Source organism: Peromyscus eremicus, chromosome 3 (assembly GCF_949786415.1).
Source record: "Peromyscus eremicus chromosome 3, PerEre_H2_v1, whole genome shotgun sequence".
Taxonomy (NCBI): Eukaryota; Metazoa; Chordata; class Mammalia; order Rodentia; family Cricetidae; genus Peromyscus; species Peromyscus eremicus.
Genome location: NC_081418.1, coordinates 6,953,157 through 6,975,555, shown reverse-complemented (window position 1 = coordinate 6,975,555; position 22,399 = coordinate 6,953,157). Strand labels below are relative to the sequence as shown.

The 22,399-nt window shown below is 38.3% G+C and overlaps 2 protein-coding genes across 4 annotated transcripts in view; both read left to right on the top strand.

Annotated features, from left to right (window-relative positions):
* The window catches only part of Hgf (hepatocyte growth factor), a 63,117-nt gene extending 55,281 nt beyond the window's left edge, over positions 1 to 7,836 (top strand). For 2 of the 3 annotated variants that reach the window (XM_059257262.1, XM_059257261.1), the window contains exons 14-18: positions 1,069 to 1,143; positions 2,176 to 2,322; positions 2,850 to 2,956; positions 3,082 to 3,227; positions 5,985 to 7,836. In XM_059257262.1, coding sequence (XP_059113245.1) covers positions 1,069 to 1,143; positions 2,176 to 2,322; positions 2,850 to 2,956; positions 3,082 to 3,227; positions 5,985 to 6,152 — 643 coding nt within the window. In that variant the 3' untranslated portion in view covers positions 6,153 to 7,836. Of the gene's footprint in view, positions 1 to 1,068; positions 1,178 to 2,175; positions 2,323 to 2,849; positions 2,957 to 3,081; positions 3,228 to 5,984 lie in introns of those variants that run through there. The other variant, XM_059257260.1, reaches the window with a different exon arrangement.
* Positions 7,837 to 8,360: 524 nt separating this feature from the next.
* Positions 8,361 to 13,978, top strand: LOC131905591 (uncharacterized). The gene is made up of 3 exons (XM_059256450.1): positions 8,361 to 8,400; positions 11,774 to 12,216; positions 12,326 to 13,978. Exons 1-3 carry the CDS (start codon positions 8,361 to 8,363, stop codon positions 13,976 to 13,978), a joined length of 2,136 nt encoding a protein of 711 aa, XP_059112433.1.
* Positions 13,979 to 22,399: the final 8,421 nt, after the last annotated feature.

Sequence of the window (22,399 nt, the reverse complement as noted above, 5' to 3'; positions counted from 1 at the left end):
TAAATATCTGACTTACATTGTTCATATCCCACATATATTAGTCCACAGAGCCTTTTCAATCCAAGTTCTTAGTAACCACAGCTGTTTGGTTATTTTTCCAAAACACACACTGAAGAAAATAGGAGTTAAGGCTCAATATACACTGTCATCCTCCTGTGTGGTAAGCTGTAAATAACTGTCCCTTCAGCTGAGACTTTCCAGTGTTGCCCTCTCAAGCCCTGAGCAGCTGTTCTCCTTGGAAATGTGACTAGTGGAAAGCTGTAGTCTTTCCATAGCATAGTTCTGCCAAAAAGAAATGGATTTATAGATTTTGTACTAGTTCTTATTCTTCTGTACAAAATTTTAAAAATTCTTAGATGATTTATCTTGAAAAATTATTTTGCTTTCATAAGCGAAATACTATAGTAGTGATCTTACACTTGGTAAATTTATCAAAACCCAGCTACTTTTTATCACAAAAAACTAAAAGTGAGGCTGGAGGTGTATGTAGTTCAGTGTAGAAAACTTCCTTGGTGTATGCAAGGCATTTAGTATATCCAGGGCCCCACAAAAGCAAAACTCCAAACTATTAAATAGTGGTAGAGGAAAAGGAGACTGGAGTAACAGTAAAACAGTAAAATAAAACATCGCTACCATTGAATGGTTTTTCAGAGTTGTTTAATGAAATCTCAAATTATCATTTTCATAATCAAATGCTGAATTTTAAACACTTCTACAATTTTATTCATTTAAATTATCCTATATTTGCAGCATATATTGTAGGTGGTCATAAGCATAAATGCTTGCATTGGGAGTATATACTTGTGTATAGTGATTATATTTTCTGTTGTAAACTTGATGCCCTAAAATTTGCTCACATTTGTGAAAACACTCATGGATGCCATACTCACCAAACCCCAGCCTCATACAAAAGCACTGCGGTGTGTTGTTCTGAGTAGATAGTTTTCATTCTTCTTGACATTTCATTTAGTTTTGAGAAATGAAGCCATAGGTTTTCACTAATTGGCAGGCAAGTTTTGTTTTTTGTTTTTGTGCAAAGATGTTACTCATTCATTCCTCTTTTCATAGAAATAAACATATCTGTGGAGGATCCTTGATAAAGGAAAGTTGGGTTCTTACTGCAAGGCAATGTTTTCCAGCAAGGTAAGATGGTTTTTAAATCAACATTTATTTGGGGCATTTAAATCTATCTTCTATTTGATTTTGATATCAAACATTTATTTTACAAGAATTTATCAGAACAAGTTAACCATTTAGTTTACTTTAAATTAAAAATGAAGTATGTGTGTGTGTGTGTGTGTGTGTGTGTGTGTGTGTGTGTGTGTGTGTACTTGACATGGTTTGCATGTTGAGGTCAGAAGACAACTTGTGGGAATCAGTTCTATGCTTCTACCATGGGGTCTCAGCAATCAAATTCAGGTCATCAGGCTTGGCCACAAGCATGTTTATCCACTGAGTCATCTTGTCTGCCCTTCCTTTTCAAATTTAATTATAAAGTTTGGCTTCACTGATGTTTTCATATTTAGTGCTCATCAGTGTTTAGTGTTCATTCAGCTAACTTTTTTTCATGATTGACCTTAGTCTTACTTGAGAAAAAAGTTTCTTTGTATTATGTAAATAAAGCCATGTCCCAACTTCCCATTTGCACGCAGTATTTCAAAAGAGAAATGCTTCTTCTGATAATCAGCAGGCATCCTTGAATCCTTGTGTCTTTTTGTATGTAGAGACAGCTTTAGGACCAACTTGGGAAGAGTTTCAAAGACAATGACATCAGCAAAGATAAGGAGGCCTTCCTAGAGCTTACTTCTTAACTCTCTTCATACCAATGGTTTTTGTGAAAATCTTCAACCTTGGTGATAAACCAAATATATACACAGCTGAAAGTAAACAAAATTTATATGCAAATTATAATATAAATTCATGTAAAGAACATGAGGATTTTGTAACAGGTGTCTTTATAGCAAGTGTAATAAAACATTTTATAAAGTCAATAGCCTTTGAATTTCTACAACTTCAGTTTTCTCTGCTTCAATATATTTGTGGTACTCAGAATCTCCCTTAACAAATGTGTTGTTATATATTATACTTTGGATCAAAATTTAAATGTTGCTCTTTATCCTTATAAGTTAAAATGACACTTAGACACTATAATTTGCCTTTTTATTTTCTACTTAGAAACAAAGACTTAAAAGATTATGAAGCTTGGCTTGGAGTCCATGACGTCCACGGGAGGGGCGAAGAGAAACGCAAACAGGTCCTCAACGTTTCCCAGCTGGTATATGGACCCGAGGGCTCAGATCTGGTGTTGCTAAAGCTTGCTCAGTGAGTTTCTAGAGATTTTCTATTTTAATGGAAACTCAATTTACAAAACAATGTTTTCCAGCTTAGTTTCTTTTTTCTAGCATCTAGTTTTATTATTATCTCATATATCAAGGGTAGTATTTATATGTGCATGTATATATATATATATATATATATATATATATATATATATATGGACATGTATTATAAAGAGATGTGATATGATTTTCAAAAGCAATAAGTGAATTTGGTACAATATTCTTACCATCTTAAAATTCAAGCTTAATAACAATTATTTGACTCTTTAGAAAAAATCAAGGTAATTTTTTGCACAGTTAACATTTATTTGAGACTATTACTAGTAAATGTCTCCTTCCTCTATAATTTATCCCAAGCTTTGTCCTGTTAATTAAATAGGTACTCCTTCTTTGCTTTTGTTTTAGTAGCCAAGGTTCCCTTGTGTCTTAATATTGTACAAGGCACTTCACGTACATGTTTCTGTAGAGTTGTATCCCACAGACTACTCACACTGTATTTTGTCTTTTCAGGCCTGCGGTCCTTGATGACTTTGTTAGTACAATTGATTTACCCAATTATGGCTGCACAATCCCTGAAAAGACCACTTGCAGTGTTTACGGCTGGGGCTACACAGGATGTAAGCTAATTTTTAAGACTCAACGGAATACAATAGTTATTTAAAGTATAGACGCTTTTTATTTCTTGCCTTCCTCGCCCTTACTCATTTCTCTAAATTAACTTTATATTTTTATACCATTCTAGTGATCAACTCGGATGGTTTATTACGAGTAGCACATCTGTATATTATGGGGAATGAGAAATGCCGACAGCATCATCAAGGGAAGGTGACTCTGAATGAGTCTGAATTGTGTGCTGGGGCTGAAAAGATTGGATCAGGACCCTGTGAGGTAAAAAACTGGTTGTTTAAAAAGGAGTCTATCATTGGAGGCAGACAGGTAGAGCATTCCTGTAATCCCAGAACTCAGGAAGCTGAAGCAGGAAGATTTCAAGTTCTTGACAAAAGCCTGTCTTAAAAACCAAACTAAAACAAAAATGTCTTAACAGCTAATGCCATAATTTCTTGTGTGTTTCCTGTTTACTTTTGTCAAATCATAATATTTGTAGACCAACTCATTCCTAGAGAAGAAAGCATAGAAAAAGCCTTCTGTAATTTTTGTTCAATTATTTTAATTGACTAGTGAGCCAGCCCATGCTTCATTCACAAAACACGGTCAAGGTCTTTGTCTCTAAAAAGAATACTATACAAACTGCAGACTCTCAGAGGAGGCTGTGCTGGTGAGAAGTATGCAAATCAGTCTACTAGTGCTCTTCTAAATTTTCATCTTTGTGAGTCTCCCCGCATGAACCTATTGTTAATATTGGGAAATACATGCCTGATTTGAGCTCTCAAGGGTGCTATGGATAGATATTCATCTTTCTAAAGAAATTCTTTTTTTAAAAAAATCAAAGGTTAATGTTAGTGGCTTTAATAGCTTGGTTATTTTCATGTCTTAAAGCAACTTCTTACAGCGTGGCATGGTTCCCATCCTTGTTTTACAGACAAGCTGCTAAGCTATCATTTTAGATAGGTTTTGAATATGAGAAGCATATTCTTCAAGCCTCATAGCTGTGGGATGCTAGAACACTCTGTGTGGTGATTTCAACAATAGTGTGATAGTTTTTGATATGTAAAATAGAATAGAAGCACACTAAAATATTTGCATGGCATATACATCTTACTTTGGAATTTTCTTCCTGTCAAGTATGTGTTGATTGAGTTACGGAGTTTTTAGATAAAGTCGGAATGGGTTTGTTTCTTTCAGGACAGTGGGCATTATTCTGGCAGAGTGAGAGGAATATTTAATAAGGAGAAAGGATACTTTTTAAAGGCTTGAGTTCTGTGAGCTCAGGAATTTGGAATCAGACAGGGTTGTGGGATGCTCTAGAGGGAAGTGTAGGTGTCCCGTGCTACGTCACCCATCACGTGGTAACTTGTGGAGCTGTCTTCTCCATCATTATCCATCTGTGTGGTCTTAGTTTCCTTACTTTGGAAGGATTTGTCCTTTTAACCATGTTTACAATTTCTGAACTGGAAGAGAAGAGTTAGCCTTACATCACTTTTATATCTTCCAGAAGACAATTGTCACCCCAAAGACTCACGTGTTCACGTGTGACCTTTCCCTCCTCCCCACCCTCTCTTCTTTCATTCCTTTCTTCCCAGCCTCTTTGTGTCTGTTGTTTACTCCATCAGTCAAGCATATTTCAACACAATGACCCTGAATTTCTATATGGTGGACGTGACAGAACATCTATAGAAAGCCTCCAAAGAAAGTCATTGGAAAAGTGCCTGTCAGGAATCACTGGTGTATTATTTAAACCCCAATTTTATTACCTTATGAGGTTTGGAATGTAGAAGGTGTCAAAAAAAACCCCAAAAAACAAAAAACGATTTCTGTACTGTTTGACATTTGATTTCAGGTCTATTTTAATTCCCTCTCAAAAAATATATCAATGCCCACAATACAGAAATAACTTTTGCAGCATTTATTTATTTTTTTTTAAATTGCATTGCTTTTAGAGGAAAATGAAGATAATCTCAAACATTCTTATTTATATGAGGATGTCCAAATCTAGTCACTGTGGTTCTTCTTTTTTAACGTGTGTGTATGAGTGCTTGAATGCTTATATGTACATCATATGCACACTTGGTGCTCATGGAAACCAGAATAGGGTGTCAGGTTCCCAGTAGCTAGAGTTACAGGCAATTTTAAGTCACCTTCTATGAGTGGTGAGAACTAAACATGGGTCCTCTGAAAGAGTCCTCTGAAGTACTGAGTAATCTTTCCAGCTCTGTAACTATGTTCCTAAGAGGCTGCAAGGTACATAAAAGTGATACAGTACAGATGTAACAGTTATCTATACAAAGGTGTGTAGTATGAATACATGCATAGTCATATAGTTAACATTTGTGTATTAATATGTATATGCGTGTATGCACATGTTAATCTCTATCCATTTATCATATTTCTTTACCTGATGATATTATAAAATATTTAAATTATAACTATATTAACTACTAGTATCAACTGTGACTAGAGGAATATTTCATGCTTGGAAAAATAATTTCCAAATTATATAGAATTATTGTTTCAATTATAAGAATTTCCTATTTATACTGTTAAGATGCACTTTTGGAGGAAGGCAAAGAGTGCTTTAGAAAGAAGAGAAAGCTTAATGAAGTTTAATGATTAAATCATGTGATTACAAGTGCATTTTCTCTATATTTTACAAATCTATACATTTTCCAAATGTTAATATTGGACACATGGTAAATATCAACAACAAAATAAATATAAAATTGAAAATAACTGGTGGGGGCGTGGAGAATGCTGAGAGATGGCTCAGTGGGTTAAGGCACCTGCGGCCAAGCCAAAGGAAATGAATTCAAATCCCAGGTGGAAGGAGAGAACCAACTCCCATAAATTGACTTCTGACCTCCACAAGCATGGATGTACACACAATAATTAAAATGTAAAAAAAAAAAAAGACATTATTGAATGACTAGACCCTTTAGCTGCAAGTTAGCAGTGGATGCTGCTGAAGAATTCTTGCTTTTTTACTTCCCAAATAATGTACTTTGTTGTTGTTCTGTCTTTTCTTCTTAGGGAGATTATGGTGGCCCACTCATTTGTGAGCAACACAAAATGAGAATGGTTCTTGGTGTCATTGTTCCTGGCCGTGGGTGTGCCATCCCAAACCGCCCTGGTATTTTTGTCCGAGTAGCATATTATGCAAAGTGGATACACAAAGTAATTTTGACGTACAAGTTGTAATAGCCACAGAAGAAGCCAGTGTGTTTGAAGAGTCCATCAATACATGAGGATTTCAGAGACTTCAAGATTAAAATGTCACCTAAACCAATCCTAAAATAACTACTTGAGTGTTGTGAATGTTCAGGAACTCATTAATATATGGGTGTTTTCTGTTTTGTTTGTCAGTGTTATTTTGTAAATGTTGAAGTGAATTAAGGTACCTGTAAGTGCAGTAACATATCTCCTGAAGATACTTGAACGGATTAAAAACATGCAAAAGTATAGTTGCTAGATGATAAAAGATTTAAAGGTAAAGGTTAATTAATCATTCTATGCTGCTTGTCAGGTTAATATCTTAATGATGAATTAATCATAAGTTAAACATTATTTTAACCCCACCAAAACAATTTGTACCTTGTGTTTTTAACTTGTAACTCTGTATTAAATTATATTACACTTCATATGGCACATGCTATACTTCATTCATTTTTTTTGCAACATATATCCTGCAATACCAGTACACAAACATCCTTTTACAAAAACACATGACCATAACACATGGCTGAGTACACATGCAGCACATATTACAGTTTAAACCATGATGTATCTAGTGTAATCTCTAAATACTTGGATGTATATACCTATATTTATTCTAAAATTTAAGATTTTTGAAAGATCAGTGGGAATATTCAGGAAAGGTACAGGTATAAGTGTTGACCCTCTGTACATATCACATATGACCTCCACTGGAAAGTGTTCAGAGTCAGGATAGGACCCATAGGATAAAATAATGACTAGGCTTGATGTTTATTTATATTTATTATCCTAGTTATTTTGTGCTTTCTAATTCCTAAAAAGCAGAAAGTACTAAGTGTATTTGTACTATTTCTTTCCTCCAAATTTGGGCTACTTATTTATGCAGGATATTGGTAGATCTATTTTCTTAAAACATTTATTCAGTTTTCAAATGTGTCTTAGTGAAAAAATTTAAAAGTGTCTCTGTCTTCAAATATATATTTATATGGGTTAATATTAAAACTTGCTGCTGTGTTTGGCTTCTAGCCCACTTTCCTTAAATTTAAAAAATGAGTTAGCATAAAAATATCCATGTCTAAAAAGCTTTGTGAATATCCCTTCATTAAATTTTGCTTTGAAATATTTTGGAGAAAAAAAGGAAAATAATTTCCTCAACATAAAAATTCTTAGCCTTTGAGTAATAGGAAAAAAATATCAAGTGAAAGAAAAAAATATTTTTTCTAAATTATTTAATTAAATTACTTTAAAATGTATAATTAAAAATCCAAAAATCAGATATGCTATACAGATATTATCATATTTTCTCATTTTTTTTAACAAAGCTCTTTCCTAATGACATGGAATATTCATTTAAATTTTATAATCTATATGATAATATTCAAATTATATTTATTATTCTACTTGCCATGACTAGCTTTGTGTTGTATATCCAGAAGTAGGATATTAAAAAAATAATAAGACAGCTTCTAAGTTCTCCATCTTCATGTGTAAATCAGGAATATTAAAAGTTATAATTTCAGTGGTTGAATCCAATGTTCCCATTTTTGAGATCGAATTCTTTTAAATTATTCACAGGCCAAAGATTCAATCAATGCCCTAATGCATCCTCACAACTTCTGGAAGTAAATCCAGAAGTTCTTGCACAAGCTGTGACATAGGTGTATTTGTGTGTGTGTGTGTGTGTGTGTGTGTGTGTGTGTGTGTGTGTGTATGTTTGTGTATGTATATCACACACATACACATGCATATATATTTGTGATAACATAGGTACTGTTGATAAACAGTGGATGCAGAGAAATCCAATGAATTGCCAGACCATATCATTTTATATTCATTACATTTTTCTTTCCCTTTTATAACACGTTCTTTTAACAAAACAAAAATTTCAAAGATATATTATTAAAATATTAAAGTCCTTTTCATAGCTTCTTATTGGATTGTCTAAATTTCAGTGCTATATCTAAATAATATTGGTAAAGCTGTTATGATAATTGCAATACTTTAACATACTGACATTTTACAATACTTCTTGCAGAGTATTTTTTTAAAATTATCCATGAAAAGAGAAACAGAAATTACCTAGAAACAATCTGCAGTCAAGTTTTCAGATACTTTGTAATCAGTGTTTCTAATTTTATTAAAAAGTAAACAAATGCCAGTAAGTCACCAAACATGGTTTGTTAAGCGAAGTGGATGGCGTTGACAGTGGACAAGATCTATAGTGTCTTACTTGGTAGGAAAGGGTACAGTTATTGTGTAAACAACACTATGTGTGGGATGGTTTTCTATGAATAAATTTCAAAGGAAGAAGAGAAAAAGAATTCAACTTATCTAGAAATCTCTATTATTTGTCTCATGGACAAGAGGGCCTTTTGAACTATGAGCTTTCAAGACTGGTTTTGTTTTGGCTGAGTAACAGTCATACACTGTTATAATTGTAGACATTTTTTTTATGTCTGCAGGAATAGAAGTGTAAAACTAAAATCTTAGTGCTATGCCTCTGCTGTGCAGAAGGGTGATAATTCTTTTGTATATTTCTTTAATGTTATTGTGAAATGTAAAGTAGCTTTTACCAATATGCTGTGGGCAGGTCCTCAGTATACTGGTTTCTAGTGAGCCGGTCTTTGTAACAGGCTCTGGCTTGCTATCTAAGTGTTTCAAGCTACAGCAATGGGAAACACTGGAAGGCAAGAAAAATCACAATAATGGCATGTGTTAGCAAAGCTGTATTTCACTTATTCCTGTGGATATTTCTTGCTGGTACCAAGGGTACTGTGCAGAGCAGATGTTCCAGCTACAACATCCCTGAAAAAGAGCACTGTCAAGAACTGGGAGTCGCTGTCAGGCATTTTCTTTTCTTTTTCATTTTCAAATACTGTCTGTAACATATAGGGCATGGAATATAAAATGTCAATACTATCTCATGCTAAGCATAAGCAAACCTTAAATTGATTTAATGAAGTTCAAAAATAACTACTTCCATTCACTGTATGTAACAATCACACATTTACATTTATAGAAAACTCATAAAATAAAAGGGACTTGAGCAAAGACAACGTATTTGCCTTTTTATAATGAGTGATTTGCAATGAATTGCTCTCATAATTAAGTCCCAGAAAGAATGTATTTTTCAAAATTCATCGGAAGTTTGTACCAAGAATTTATTAATAAGAACAAACCAGCCAACCAAACAAAAATATTGACCTATCCCGGATCCTTACCTCTTGACAGTGCCGCTTTTATACAGGTTCATTTCTGTTTGCACAGAAGACTTCCGTCTTTAGGAAGCTGAAAACCAAGTCCTGTGGATATCGCAGCTTTTCTGTCTATGTAAATAGGACAATGATAAGCTGCCGACTAAGTGGGATAGCTGGATGCTTTCCCCAAAAAGGGAACACTGTGGTGGTGGCTTGTATTATAAACTCTCTGTAGTTAATAAAGTTATTTTTATAACCATAATTATATTATTATTCTTAATAATAATAAAATATTTTACCAAATGTCTCCTTTCTCTTTTATAATTGTATGTATAGACAAATATGTAACTGTCCTAGGACCTTAAAGAGGTAAGCAGCAACAAGATGGATTTAATTGACAGGAATAACATATATTTTGTTACAAGAAATATAGAATTTCTTTATGAACCAAGTAAAAATTGTATTTTCTTCTGACTTCTTTCCATGGCATTGACAGGGGTCTCCAAAAAATCATTAATATCTATGAACTTCAATTGAATAGGATTATTTTGTCATTGTTTAGATTTGCTGGGAAGCTACTATGCTGGGGATTTTTGTTTGTTTGTTTGTTTGTGTTTTTTTTTTTTTGGTTTCTTTGAGACAAGGTTTCTCTGTGTAGCTTTGCACCTTTCCTGGATCTCACTCTGTAGACCAGGCTAGCCTCAAACTCATAAAGATCCACCTGCCTCTGCCTCCCGAGTGCTGGGATTAAAGGCGTGCGCCACCACCGACCAGCGAAGCTACTATGCTGTATTTTGCAACTCTGTATAAAAGATTTTAAATGTTCCTTACTTTCTTATACAACTATATGTTATAAAATTGTTCATAAGTTTTAATTAATTTATGGAATCTTTACAGGGAGCTCAATAATTTCACAATAAATATGACTCCAAAGAATTTATTTACTTCAAAATAGAAAAACTAATTATTAACTCTCTAACCAAGAGCTCTGTAACCATTGTTTCTAACTTTACCATACTGTCTCTCCCCCACCCAGTGATTGTTAAAGTAACCAATCTTATATAGATTTTTGATTGCAGATGATTCTTATATATAACTTGATAGGCATAGTAAGACAGCTGATCATTTTAATGATTATGCTTAAAGTAGAATATGCACCCTTACGTCAGTATAATGTTTAAGATTGTGTACAATCTTAATGAATTTTTTAAAAATTCACTTCATTCTCTATCATCTATCTCATGTTTCCTTTCAAGTAAAGAATCAAGAAATCTTTAAGAAATGGCATTTTGCAAAGTTTCTCAATAAGACAGAAAAACTTCAGCAGTAAACTCAGAAAGTCTGGGCTCCTAAATACAGCGTTGGTCATTCTTCTGTATTGTGCTGCTCTAATTAAACTCTAATTAATCATTAATTTTTAAACTTTTACAATAATTATTTATTTACATGCTTAAAAATGATAAATCATTCATGCTTTCTTGTAGAGTTCTTAGAGCTTTTCTTATTGAATGGTTAGTATTGAAGTTAATTTTTAGTTGCTGAATTAAACTAATATTTTAATATGTGCTTTAAAATTCTTTATTTAGTGTTTGAGAATTTCATACATGTATATAATATATTTTGATCATATTCACCCATCCTCTCAACTTCTCCTGAATCCTTTCATATCCTTCTCCTAACATCATGTCATTTATTATCACGACTCACTGAGGCCAATTAGTGCTGTGTGTATACGCATGCATGTGGGGCAGTCCACTAGGGCGCTATAATTAATTCCAATTTGTTCAAGGCCCAAAAGAATTATTTCAATCTGTATTTCCTCTGTGCTTAGGTCTAGGAGTCCTATCAGGGTTCTCCGTCATTAATCTAACAACACCATCCTTCACCTAAGCAATTCTAAATAAACTAGCTCTCCGCACCCCTATAATCAATGACAAGCTTGTCATGTACAAGTAACAGCAAAAGTTTTACTCTAAAGAGCTTGTGATTATCTTTTGGTGTTTAGATTCACAAACATCTATTGCATGTGTTATTTATGAAATAAGAAATTTACTTGAAATTAAAGGTGTATTTATAAAAATTAGGGAAGAAATTAAGACAGCATTATAAATATCTTACTACCTAAAGTGTGTCCAGGGTTATAGAAAAAACTCAGCAGATAAAACTCACTTTTACATCATAGAACTCAAAAAATTATATAGAATAGATTATAAATTAGTTGTGTGCTCATTTGTGGTTTAAACATATAAAACATTAAAGAGACATAAGTACTATAACAACATATGAAACTCTCTAGTCTTGAATAATTGGACTTTACGTTCACTATCTTCAGACATTTTCAAATGTAATCCTCATGCTTGTGTTCACCAGCTATTCTCTACCATCACTAAACTTTCAAATTTCATGTAGTTGCCTTTGTGTCTGCATCCTCACCCCAGTCCCGAAGTCCCCATCACCTGTGTGTCTGCATCCTCACCCCCGTCCAGAAGTCCCCATCACCTGTGTGTCTGCATCCTCACCCCCAGTCCCGAAGTCCCCATCACCTGTGTGTCTGCATCCTCACCCCAGTCCAGAAGTCCCCATCACCTGTGTGTCTGCATCTTCACCCCCAGTCCAGAAGTCCCCATCACCTGTGTGTCTGCATCCTCACCCCCAGTCCAGAAGTCCCCATCACCTGTGTGTCTGCATCCTCACCCCCAGTCCAGAAGTCCCCATCACCTGTGTGTCTGCATCCTCACCCCCAGTCCCGAAGTCCCCATCACCAGTGTGTCTGCATCCTCACCCCCAGTCCCGAAGTCCCCATCACCTGTGTGTCTGCATCCTCACCCTTAGTCCAGAAGTCACCATCACCTGTGTGTCTGCATCCTCACCCCCAGTCCCGAATCCCCATCACCTGTGTGTCTGCATCCTCACCCCCTTCCAGAAGTCCCCATCACCTGTGTGTCTGCATCCTCACTCCAGTCCAGAAGTCCCCATCACCTGCATGTCTGCATCCTCACCCCTAGTCCAGAAGTCCCTATCACCTTTGTGTCTGCATCCTCACCCCAGTCCAGAAGTCCCCATCACCTGTGTGTCTGCATCCTCACCCCCATCCAGAAGTCCCCATCACCTGTGTGTCTGCATCCTCACCCCCAGTCCCGAAGTCCCCATCACCTGTGTGTCTGCATCCTCACCCCCAGTCCAGAAGTCCCCATCACCTGTGTGTCTGCATCCTCACCCCCAGTCCAGAAGTCCCCATCACCTGTGTGTCTGCATCCTCACCCCCAGTCCAGAAGTCCCCATCACCTGTGTGTCTGCATCCTCACCCCTAGTCCAGAAGTCCCTATCACCTGTGTGTCTGCATCCTCACCCCAGTCCAGAAGTCCCCATCACCTGTATGTCTGCATCCTCACCCCCGTCCAGAAGTCCCTATCACCTGTGTGTCTGCATCCTCACCCCCGTCCAGAAGTCCCCATCACCTGTGTGTCTGCATCCTCACCCCAGTCCAGAAGTCCCCATCACCTGTATGTCTGCATCCTCACCCCCGTCCAGAAGTCCCTATCACCTGTGTGTCTGAATCCTCACCCCAGTCCAGAAGTCCCCATCACCTGTATGTCTGCATCCTCACCCCCAGTCCAGAAGTCCCTATCACCTTTGTGTCTGCATCCTCACCCCAGTCCAGAAGTCCCCATCAGCTGTGTGTCTGCATCCTCACCCCCGTCCAGAAGTCCCCATCACCTGTGTGTCTGCATCCTCACCCCCAGTCCAGAAGTCCCCATCACCTGTGTGTCTGCATCCTCACCCCTAGTCCAGAAGTCCCCATCACCTGTGTGTCTGCATCCTCACCCCAGTCCAGAAGTCCCCATCACCTGTATGTCTGCATCCTCACCCCCGTCCAGAAGTCCCTATCACCTTTGTGTCTGCATCCTCACCCCCTTCCAGAAGTCCCCATCACCAGTGTGTCTGCATCCTCACCCCCGTCCAGAAGTCCCCATCACCTGTGTGTCTGCATCCTCACCCCCGTCCAGAAGTCCCCATCACCTGTGTGTCTGCATCCTCACCCCCAGTCCCGATGTCCCCATCACCTGTGTGTCTGCATCCTCACCCCCAGTCCAGAAGTCCCCATCACCTGTGTGTCTGCATCCTCACCCCCAGTCCAGAAGTCCCCATCACCTGTGTGTCTGCATCCTCACCCCCAGTCCAGAAGTCCCCATCACCTGTGTGTCTGCATCCTCACCCCCAGTCCCGAAGTCCCCATCACCAGTGTGTCTGCATCCTCACCCCCAGTCCCGAAGTCCCCATCACCTGTGTGTCTGCATCCTCACCCTTAGTCCAGAAGTCACCATCACCTGTGTGTCTGCATCCTCACCCCCAGTCCCGAAGTCCCCATCACCAGTGTGTCTGCATCCTCACCCCCGTCCAGAAGTCCCCATCACCTGTGTGTCTGCATCCTCACCCCCGTCCAGAAGTCCCCATCACCTGTGTGTCTGCATCCTCACCCCCAGTCCAGAAGTCCCCATCACCTGTGTGTCTGCATCCTCACCCCAGTCCAGAAGTCCCCATCACCTGTGTGTCTGCATCCTCACCCCCGTCCAGAAGTCCCTATCACCTGTGTGTCTGCATTCTCACCCCTAGTCCAGAAGTCCCTATCACCTGTATGTCTGCATCCTCACCCCTAGTCCAGAAGTCCCCATCACCTGTGTGTCTGCATCCTCACCCCCAGTCCCGAAGTCCCCATCACCAGTGTGTCTGCATCCTCACCCCCAGTCCCGAAGTCCCCATCACCTGTATGTCTGCATCCTCACCCCTAGTCCAGAAGTCCCTATCACCTGTGTGTCTGCATCCTCACCCCCAGTCCAGAAGTCCCCATCACCTGTATGTCTGCATCCTCACCCCTAGTCCAGAAGTCCCTATCACCTGTGTGTCTGCATCCTCACCCCAGTCCAGAAGTCCCCATCACCTGTATGTCTGCATCCTCACCCCCGTCCAGAAGTCCCTATCACCTGTGTGTCTGCATCCTCACCCCCGTCCAGAAGTCCCCATCACCTGTGCGTCTGCATCCTCACCCCCAGTCCAGAAGTCCCCATCAACCCATGCAGTGCTTGCCTCTTTTCACCTGTACTTGGTTGTAGTTGGCCTATGACTGTACTGGGCCAGGCTTGCTTTGTTGGCCATTATTTTTAATGTGCATTGTGTTACACTCAGTTTGTACTTTATAAACATCAACAATGTCCTCTTATTAACATTTCCACAGTCTTTATTTTTCACAGTGCTTCAAATATAATGGTGGTAAAAATATTTTATAATGAGTAATATAAAATGAAGTCTTTTTTTGGGGGCTTAATATTGTTTCCAAGAGAATTTAATTTCTTATTAATTTTTTTTTTTACATACCAACCACAGTTTCCCCTTCCTCCTCTCATCCTATTCTCTCCCCTTCACTCCTCAGAATGGATAAGACCTCCCATGGGAGTCAACCAAGCATGTCATACCAAGTTGAGGCAGGACCAAGCTCCTCCCCCCTGCATCAAGGCAGAATGAGGCATCCCACCCACCATAGGGAATAGCTTCCAAAAAGCCGGCCCATGCGTCAGAGACAGATCTTGGTCCCACTGCTAAGGGCCGCAAACAAATCGAGCTACACAACTATCGCCTACATGCTTATGTCAGTCCCATGCAGGCTGCCTAGCTGTTGGTCTAGAGTCTGTGAGCTCCCATGACCCAGTCAGCTGTCTCTGTGAGTTTCCCCAATCATAGTCTTTGACCCATGCCTTGCTCATATAATCCCTCCTCCCTCTCTTCAACTTGACTCCTGGAGCTTAGCCCAGTGTTTGGCTGTGGATCTCTGCATCTGCTTCCATCAGTTACTGGATTAAGATTGTATGATAACAATTAGGGTAGTCACCAATCTGATTACAGGAGAAGGCCAGTTCAAGCATCCTCTCCACTACTGCTAGGAGTCTTAGCTGGGATCATCCTTGTAGATTCCTGGGAGTTTTCCTGGCACCAGGTTTGGCTAAGATAAAAAACACTGATGATAGCTTATGTTAGAGAGGATGTGGAGTAAGGGGAACACTCCTCCACTGCTGGTGGGAGTACAAACTTATAAAGCCACTTTGGAAATCAGTATGGTGGTTTCTCAGAAAATTGGGAATCCATCTACCTCAAGACACAGTGATACCACTCTTGGGTATATACCCAAAGGATGCTCAATCAGACTACAAGCACACTTGCTCAACTGTGTTCATAGCAGCACTATTCATAATAGCCAGAACCTGGGAACAACCTAGATGTCCTTCAACCAAAGAATGGATAAAGAAAATGTGGTACATTTACACAATGGAGTACTATTCGGTGGTTTAAAAAAAATTAACATCATGAAATTTGCAGGCAAATGATTAGAAATAGAAAAAAATCATTCTGAGTGAGTTAACCCAGACCCAGAAAGATAAACATGGCATGTACTCACTCGTAAGTGGATATTAGATGTAAAGCAAATGATAACCAGGCTACAATACACAATGCTAGATAACAAGGAAGACTCTAAGAGGGAAGCATGGATTGCCCTGGGGAGGAGAAATAGATGAGATCTCCTGGGTAAATTGGGGGTGGGAGGGGGAGGGAAGAGTGGATGGAGAAAGGGAACATGAGGGATTGGGTTGGCTGAGTAGGAGGAGGGAGGGAGAAGGAGAGCAATGAAAAGATATCTTGATAGAGGGGACCATTATGGGGTTAGGGAGAATTTAATTTGTATACAAATTGTTCAATTATCACTAAGAGTATACAAATTGTTCAATTATCACTAAGAGTAATACATTTTAGGGCTTACATTTAATTGCATTATTTAGATTTGAATTAGAAAATGGGGCTCATTTAATATGGCCTATTAATTTTATATACTAGATAACACTTGGAAAATATTTTTTGTTTATTAACTGATACACAGAAATTATGCATAGTATTTGTGGGGCAACTCGTGATATTTTGACAGTGTGCATAGTGTACTATGTGCAAATCAGAGTAAATATATTCCTTGAGCACACCTAATTTCTTTATGATAAAACATTCTAATGGTTTTTAAATATGTAGGACATATTTATTATCTACAGTCACCTCATTGCTCAATTGCACACCAGAATGCCTTGCTTTGGACTAAACGTAATTTAGTACCTATTAGTTAGCTTATCTCCATTCCCCAACTTTACCCAGATTCTGATACCCACCATTCTATCCTCAGTGCCTATGAGAGTGTATTTAAAAACTGAATGTGTGGGAAAGATTGTGACATTTGCCTTCCTGTTTTTTGCTTATTTCAAGAAATGTGGTGATCTCTAGTTCTACCCATGGTGTTACAATTAGCAGGATTTAATTCATTTTTATGTTTTAATATTATTCTACTGTACCTATTTGCCACATTTTCATGATCAGTTGATAGATAACTAGGTTTCTTTCACATCCTGTCTTGAATGAAAAGTGCTGAAATGAATTGCGGAGTGAGGATGCCTCATTAGCAGACAGATTTAATAAATAGTAATGGGATTGGTGGATTGTGTAGTAGTACAATTTTAAATTTCTTGGTAATTTCCTTCTTGTTTTCCCACAATGGCTGAGTTAATGAACCAGCATTCCCCTTCTCATGCCCTTGACAGCTCTTGTTTTGCTTTGTGGTTTTAAATAGTCATTCTTATGGTGAAATGATGGCTCATTGTGGTTGAATTTAAGTTTCCATGATGATGTTGAGTCTTTTTCCATATATGTGCTGTCCACTTCCGTCTTCTTTTTAGAGTGTCTGTTGACACCTGCTTTCTGTCTTTTAAAGATTGGGCTGTTTTTCCAGGCTTTCTACTTTGCTGCAGTCAGCTGAGTTTTGTACAGATTGTTAGTTTTATTCTCAGGTCGGTTGTGCAGTTTGTACTTATTTTCCCTGGTACTGTGAGCTGTCTTTTCCATTTTGATGGTTTCCTTAGTTGTGCAGATGCTTTCTCATTTGTCATCCATCTTTTATAATTTTGTTTTTTTTCTCATCCTCTTTTATTCTTAGTTAAAAAAATAAACATTTCCAATTGTAATGTGTTCAAGTATTTTCCTTACGTTTTATTTTAGTAGTTTCATAGTTTTGGTTCTTTCACATAAGTCTTCAATGCATCTAAGTTGAATTTAACATAATAACCAACTAAAGCCTGCTTGAATTTGATTTGAAGAGCCATTAGGGTATAGTTTTATTCTTCATATAAATATAGTTGTTCCACATTTAGTTATCTAAGAGATTGTCTGTACCCCAATGCCTTTTCTCAGTACCTGTTAAAAATCAATTCAATGTAGACTTGTGAGAGTCCTTCCAGGATCTCTATTCTGTTTCATTACTCAGTTGTCATTGTATGTCAGTATTATAATGTGGTAATTGCTTTATCTGTGTGTTGTATATTGAAGTCAGATAGTGTAACATGTTCAGCTTTGTTTCATCCAAGATGAGTTTGGCTACTTAGTTTTGTTTGTAATTCAATATAAATTTTAAGGTTTTTTTCCCTAGATATGTGAAGAGTGTCATTAGTATATTTTAAAATCAAATTAAAATTTTATTTATGTGTATGTATGTGTTTCTATGTTAGTGAGCCATATGTGTGGGAGTACCCATAGAGTCCAGAAGAGGACATCACATCTCCTGGAACTAGAGTTACAGAGTTCCTATGTGATGTGGGTGCTGAGGGCTGAATTCTGGTTCTATAGAAGAAAGCTCTCTCAATCAGCAAGCCACCTGTCCAGACCCATGTCACTGATATTTAAATAATTAATAATACAAATTCTTTCAATCTGTGAACATGTAATGTCTTATTTTTTCAGGGTTTACATTGTTGAATACATTTATTTTTGGTTAAATTTTTCTTTTTTCTTTTTTTCTTTTATTTTACAATACAATTCAGTTCTACATATCAGCCACGGATTCCCTTGTTCTCCCCCCTTCCGCTGCCCTCCCCTTCCCGCCAGCCCACCCCCCATTCCCATCTCCTCCAGGGCAAAGACTCCCCGGAGGACTGAGATCAAACTGGTAGACAAAGTCCAGGCAGGTCCAGTCCCCTCCTCCCAGGCCGAGCCAAGCGATCCTGCATAAGCCCCAGGTTTCAAACAGCCAACTCATGCAGTGAGCATAGGACCCGGTCCCACTGCCTGGATGCCTCCCAAACAGATCAAGCCAATCAACTGTGTCACCCATTCAGAGGGCCTGATCCAGTTGGGGGCCCCTCAGGCATTGGTTCATAGTTCATGTGTTTCCATTCGTTTGGCTCTTTGTCCCTGTGCTTTATCCAACCTTGGTTTCAACAATGCTCACTCATATAAACCCTCCTCCTTCTCGCTAATTAGACTCCTGGAGCTCCACCCGGGACCTAGCCATGGATCTCTGCATCCAGTTCCCTCAGTCGTTGGATAGGGTTTCTAGCACGACAATTAGGGTGTTTGGCCATCCCATCACCAGAGTAGGTCAGTTCGGGCTGTCTCTCGACCATTGCCAGCAGTCTATTGTGGGGGTATCTTTGTGGATTTCTGTGGGCTTCTCAAGCACTTTGCTTCTTCCTATTCTCATGTGGTCTTCATTTACCATGGTCTCCTATTCCTTGTTCTCCCTCTCTGTTGTTGATCCAGCTGGGACCTCCCGTTCCCTCAAGCTCTCTTTCCCTCGATCCTCGCCCTTCATTACCCCAACTCAAGTCCAGGCTGTTCATGTAGATCTCATACATCTCTCCATCATTGGGTGATCACCATGTCTTTCTTGGGGTCCTGTTTTCCAGGTAGCCTCCCTGGAGTTGTGAGTAGCAGTCCAGTCATCCTTGTTCCACATTTAGTATTCTCCTATGAGTGAGTACATACCATGTTTGTTTTTCTGAGTCTGGGTTACCTCACTCAGGATGGATTTTTCTAGATCCATCTATTTGCCTGCAAACCTCGTGATGTCATTGTTTTTCTCTGCTGAGTAGTATTCCATTGTGTATATGTACCACATTTTATTTATCCATTCTTCAGTTGAAGGGCATCTAGGTTGTTTCCAGGTTTTGGCTATTACAAACAATGCTGATATGAACATAGCTGAGCAAGTGCCCTTGTGGTATGATTGAGCATTCCTTGGGTATATGCCCAAGAGTGGTATAGCTGGATCTTGGGGGAGATTGATTCCCAATTTTCTAAGAAAGCGCCATATTGATTTCCAAAGTGGTTGTACAAGCTTGTATTCCCACCAGCAGTGGAGGAGAGTTCCCCTAGCTCCACATCCTCTCAGGCATAAGGTGTCTTCAGTGTTTTTGATCTTAGCCATTCTGAAAGGCATAAGGTTTTATCTCAGAGTGGTTTTGATATGCATTTCCCTGATAATTAGGGATGTTGAGCAATTCCTTAAATGTCTTTCAGCCATTTGAGTTTCCTCTGTTGAGAATTCTCTGTTTAGTTCTATAGCCCATTTCTTAATTGGACTGTTGGGCATTTTCATGTCTAATTTCTTGAGTTCCTTATATATTCTGGATATCAGTCCTCTGTCAGATGTGGGGTTGGTGAAGACCTTTTCCCATTCTATAGGCTGTCGCTTTGCCTTGTTGACCATATCCTTTGCTCTACAAAAGCTTCTCAGTTTCAAGAGGTCCCATTGATTGATTGTTTCAGTGTCTATGCTACTGGTGTTATATTTAGGAGGTGATCTACAATGCCAATGTGTTCAAGACTACTTCCTACTTTCTCTTCTAGCAGGTTCAGAGTAGCTGGATTTATGTTGAGGTCCTTGATCCACTTGGACTTAAGTTTTGTGCATGGTGACAGATATGGATCTATTTGCAGCCTTCTACATGTTGATATCCAGTTATGCCAGCACCATTTGTTGAAGATGCTTTCTTTTTTCCATTGTACACTTTTGGCTTCTTTGTCAAAAATTATATGTTCATAGGTGTGCGGATTAATGTCAGGGTCTTCAATTTGATTCCATTGGTCCACATGTCGGTTTTTATGCCAGTACCAAGCTGTTTTTATTACTGTAGCTGTATAGTAGAGCTTGAAGTCAGGGATTGTGATGCCTCCAGAGGTTGTTTTATTGTACAGGGTTCTTTTGGCTATCCTGGTTTTTTTGTTTTTCCATATGAAATTGAGTATTATTCTTTCTGGGTCTGTGAAGAATTGTGTTGGTATTTTGATGGGGATTGCATTGAATCTGTAGATTGCTTTTGGTAAAATTGCCATTTTTACTATGTTAATCCTGCCTATCCATGAGCATGGGAGATCTTTCCATTTACTGACATCTTAAATTTTTTTTTCAGGGACTTAAAGTTCTTGTCATATAGGTCCTTCACTTGCTTGGTTAGTGTTATCCCAAGGTATTTTATGTCATTTGTGGCTATTGTAAAGGGTGATGTATCTCTGATTTCCTTCTCAGCCTGTTTGTCAATTGTATATAGGAGGGCTACTGATTTTTTTGAGTTGATCTTGTATCCTGCTATGTTGCTGAAGGTGTTTATAAGCTGTATCAGTTCCTTGGTGGAATCTTTGGGGTCACTCAAGTATACTATCATGTCATCTGCAAATAGGGAAAGCTTGACTTCTTCCTTTCCAATTTGCATGCCCTTAATCTCCTTATGTTGTCTTATTGCTCTGGCTAGAACTTCAAGTACTTTATTGAATAAGTATGGGGAGAGTGGACAGCCTTGCTTTGTTCCTGATTTTAGTGGAATTGTTTTGAGTTTCTCTCCATTTAATTTGATGTTGGCTGTTGGTTTGCTGTAAATTGCCTTTATTATATTTAGGTATGTTCCCTGTATTCCTGATCGTTCCAAGACCTTTATCATGAAGGGGTGTTGGATTTTCTCAAATGCCTTTTCTGCATCTAGTGAGATGATCATGTGGTTTTTTTCTTTGAGTTTGTTTATATGGTGTATTACAATGACGGACTTTCATATGTTGAACCACCCTTGCATCCCTGGGATGAAGCCTGCTTGATCATGGTGGATAATAGTTTTGATGTGTTTTTGGAGTCTGTTTGCCAGTATTTTACTGAGCATTTTTGCATCAATGTTCATGAGGGAGATCGGTCTGTATATTCTCTTTCTTTTTGTATCCTTGTTTGGTTTAGGAATTAAGGTATTTGTAGCCTCATAGAAGGAGTTTGGTAATGTTCATACTGTTTCTATTGTGTGGAACAATTTAGAGAGTATTGGTATTAATTCTTCTTTGAAGATCTGGTAGAATTCTTCACTGAAACCATCTGGTCCTGGGCTTTTTTTTTTTTTTTGGTTGGGAGACTTTTAATGACTGTTTCTATTTCCTTAGGGGTTATTGGACTATTTAAATAGTTTATCTGGTCTTGATTTAACTTAGGTATGTGGTACCTACCCAGAAAATTATCCATTTCTTTTAGATTTTCCAGTTTTGTGGAGTAGAGGTTTTTGAAGTATGACTTGATGATTCTCTGGTTTTCCTCAATGTTTGTTGTTATGTCCCCCTCTTCATTCCTGATTTGGTTGATTTGGATGCTCTCTGTTTCTTGGTTAGTTTGGATAAGGGCTTGTCTATCTTGTTGATTTTCTCAAAGAACCAACTCTTTGTTTCATTAATTTTTTGTATTGTTCTCTTTGTTTCTATTTTATTGATTTCAGCTCTCACTTTGATAATTTCCTGGTGTCTATTCTTCCTGGGAGACTTTGCTTCTTCTTGTTCTAGAGCTTTCAGGTGTGTTGTTAAGTCACTAGTGTGAGATTTCTCCAACTTCTTTATGTGGGCATTTAGTGCTATGAATTTCCCTTTTAGCACTGCTTTCATAGTGTCCCATAAGTTTGGGTATGTGGTGTCTTCATTTTCATTGATCTCTAGGAAGTCTTTAATTTCTTTCTTTATTCCTTCCTTAACCCATTGGTGATTCAGTTGAGCATTATGCAGTTTCCATGAGATTGTAGGTTTTCTGTAGTTTTTGTTGTTGTTGAAATCTAACTTTAAACCATGGTGATCCGATAGAACACAGGAGGTTATTCCAAATGTTTTGTATCTATTGAGATTTGCTTTGTGGCCAAGTATGTGGTCGATTTTAGAGAA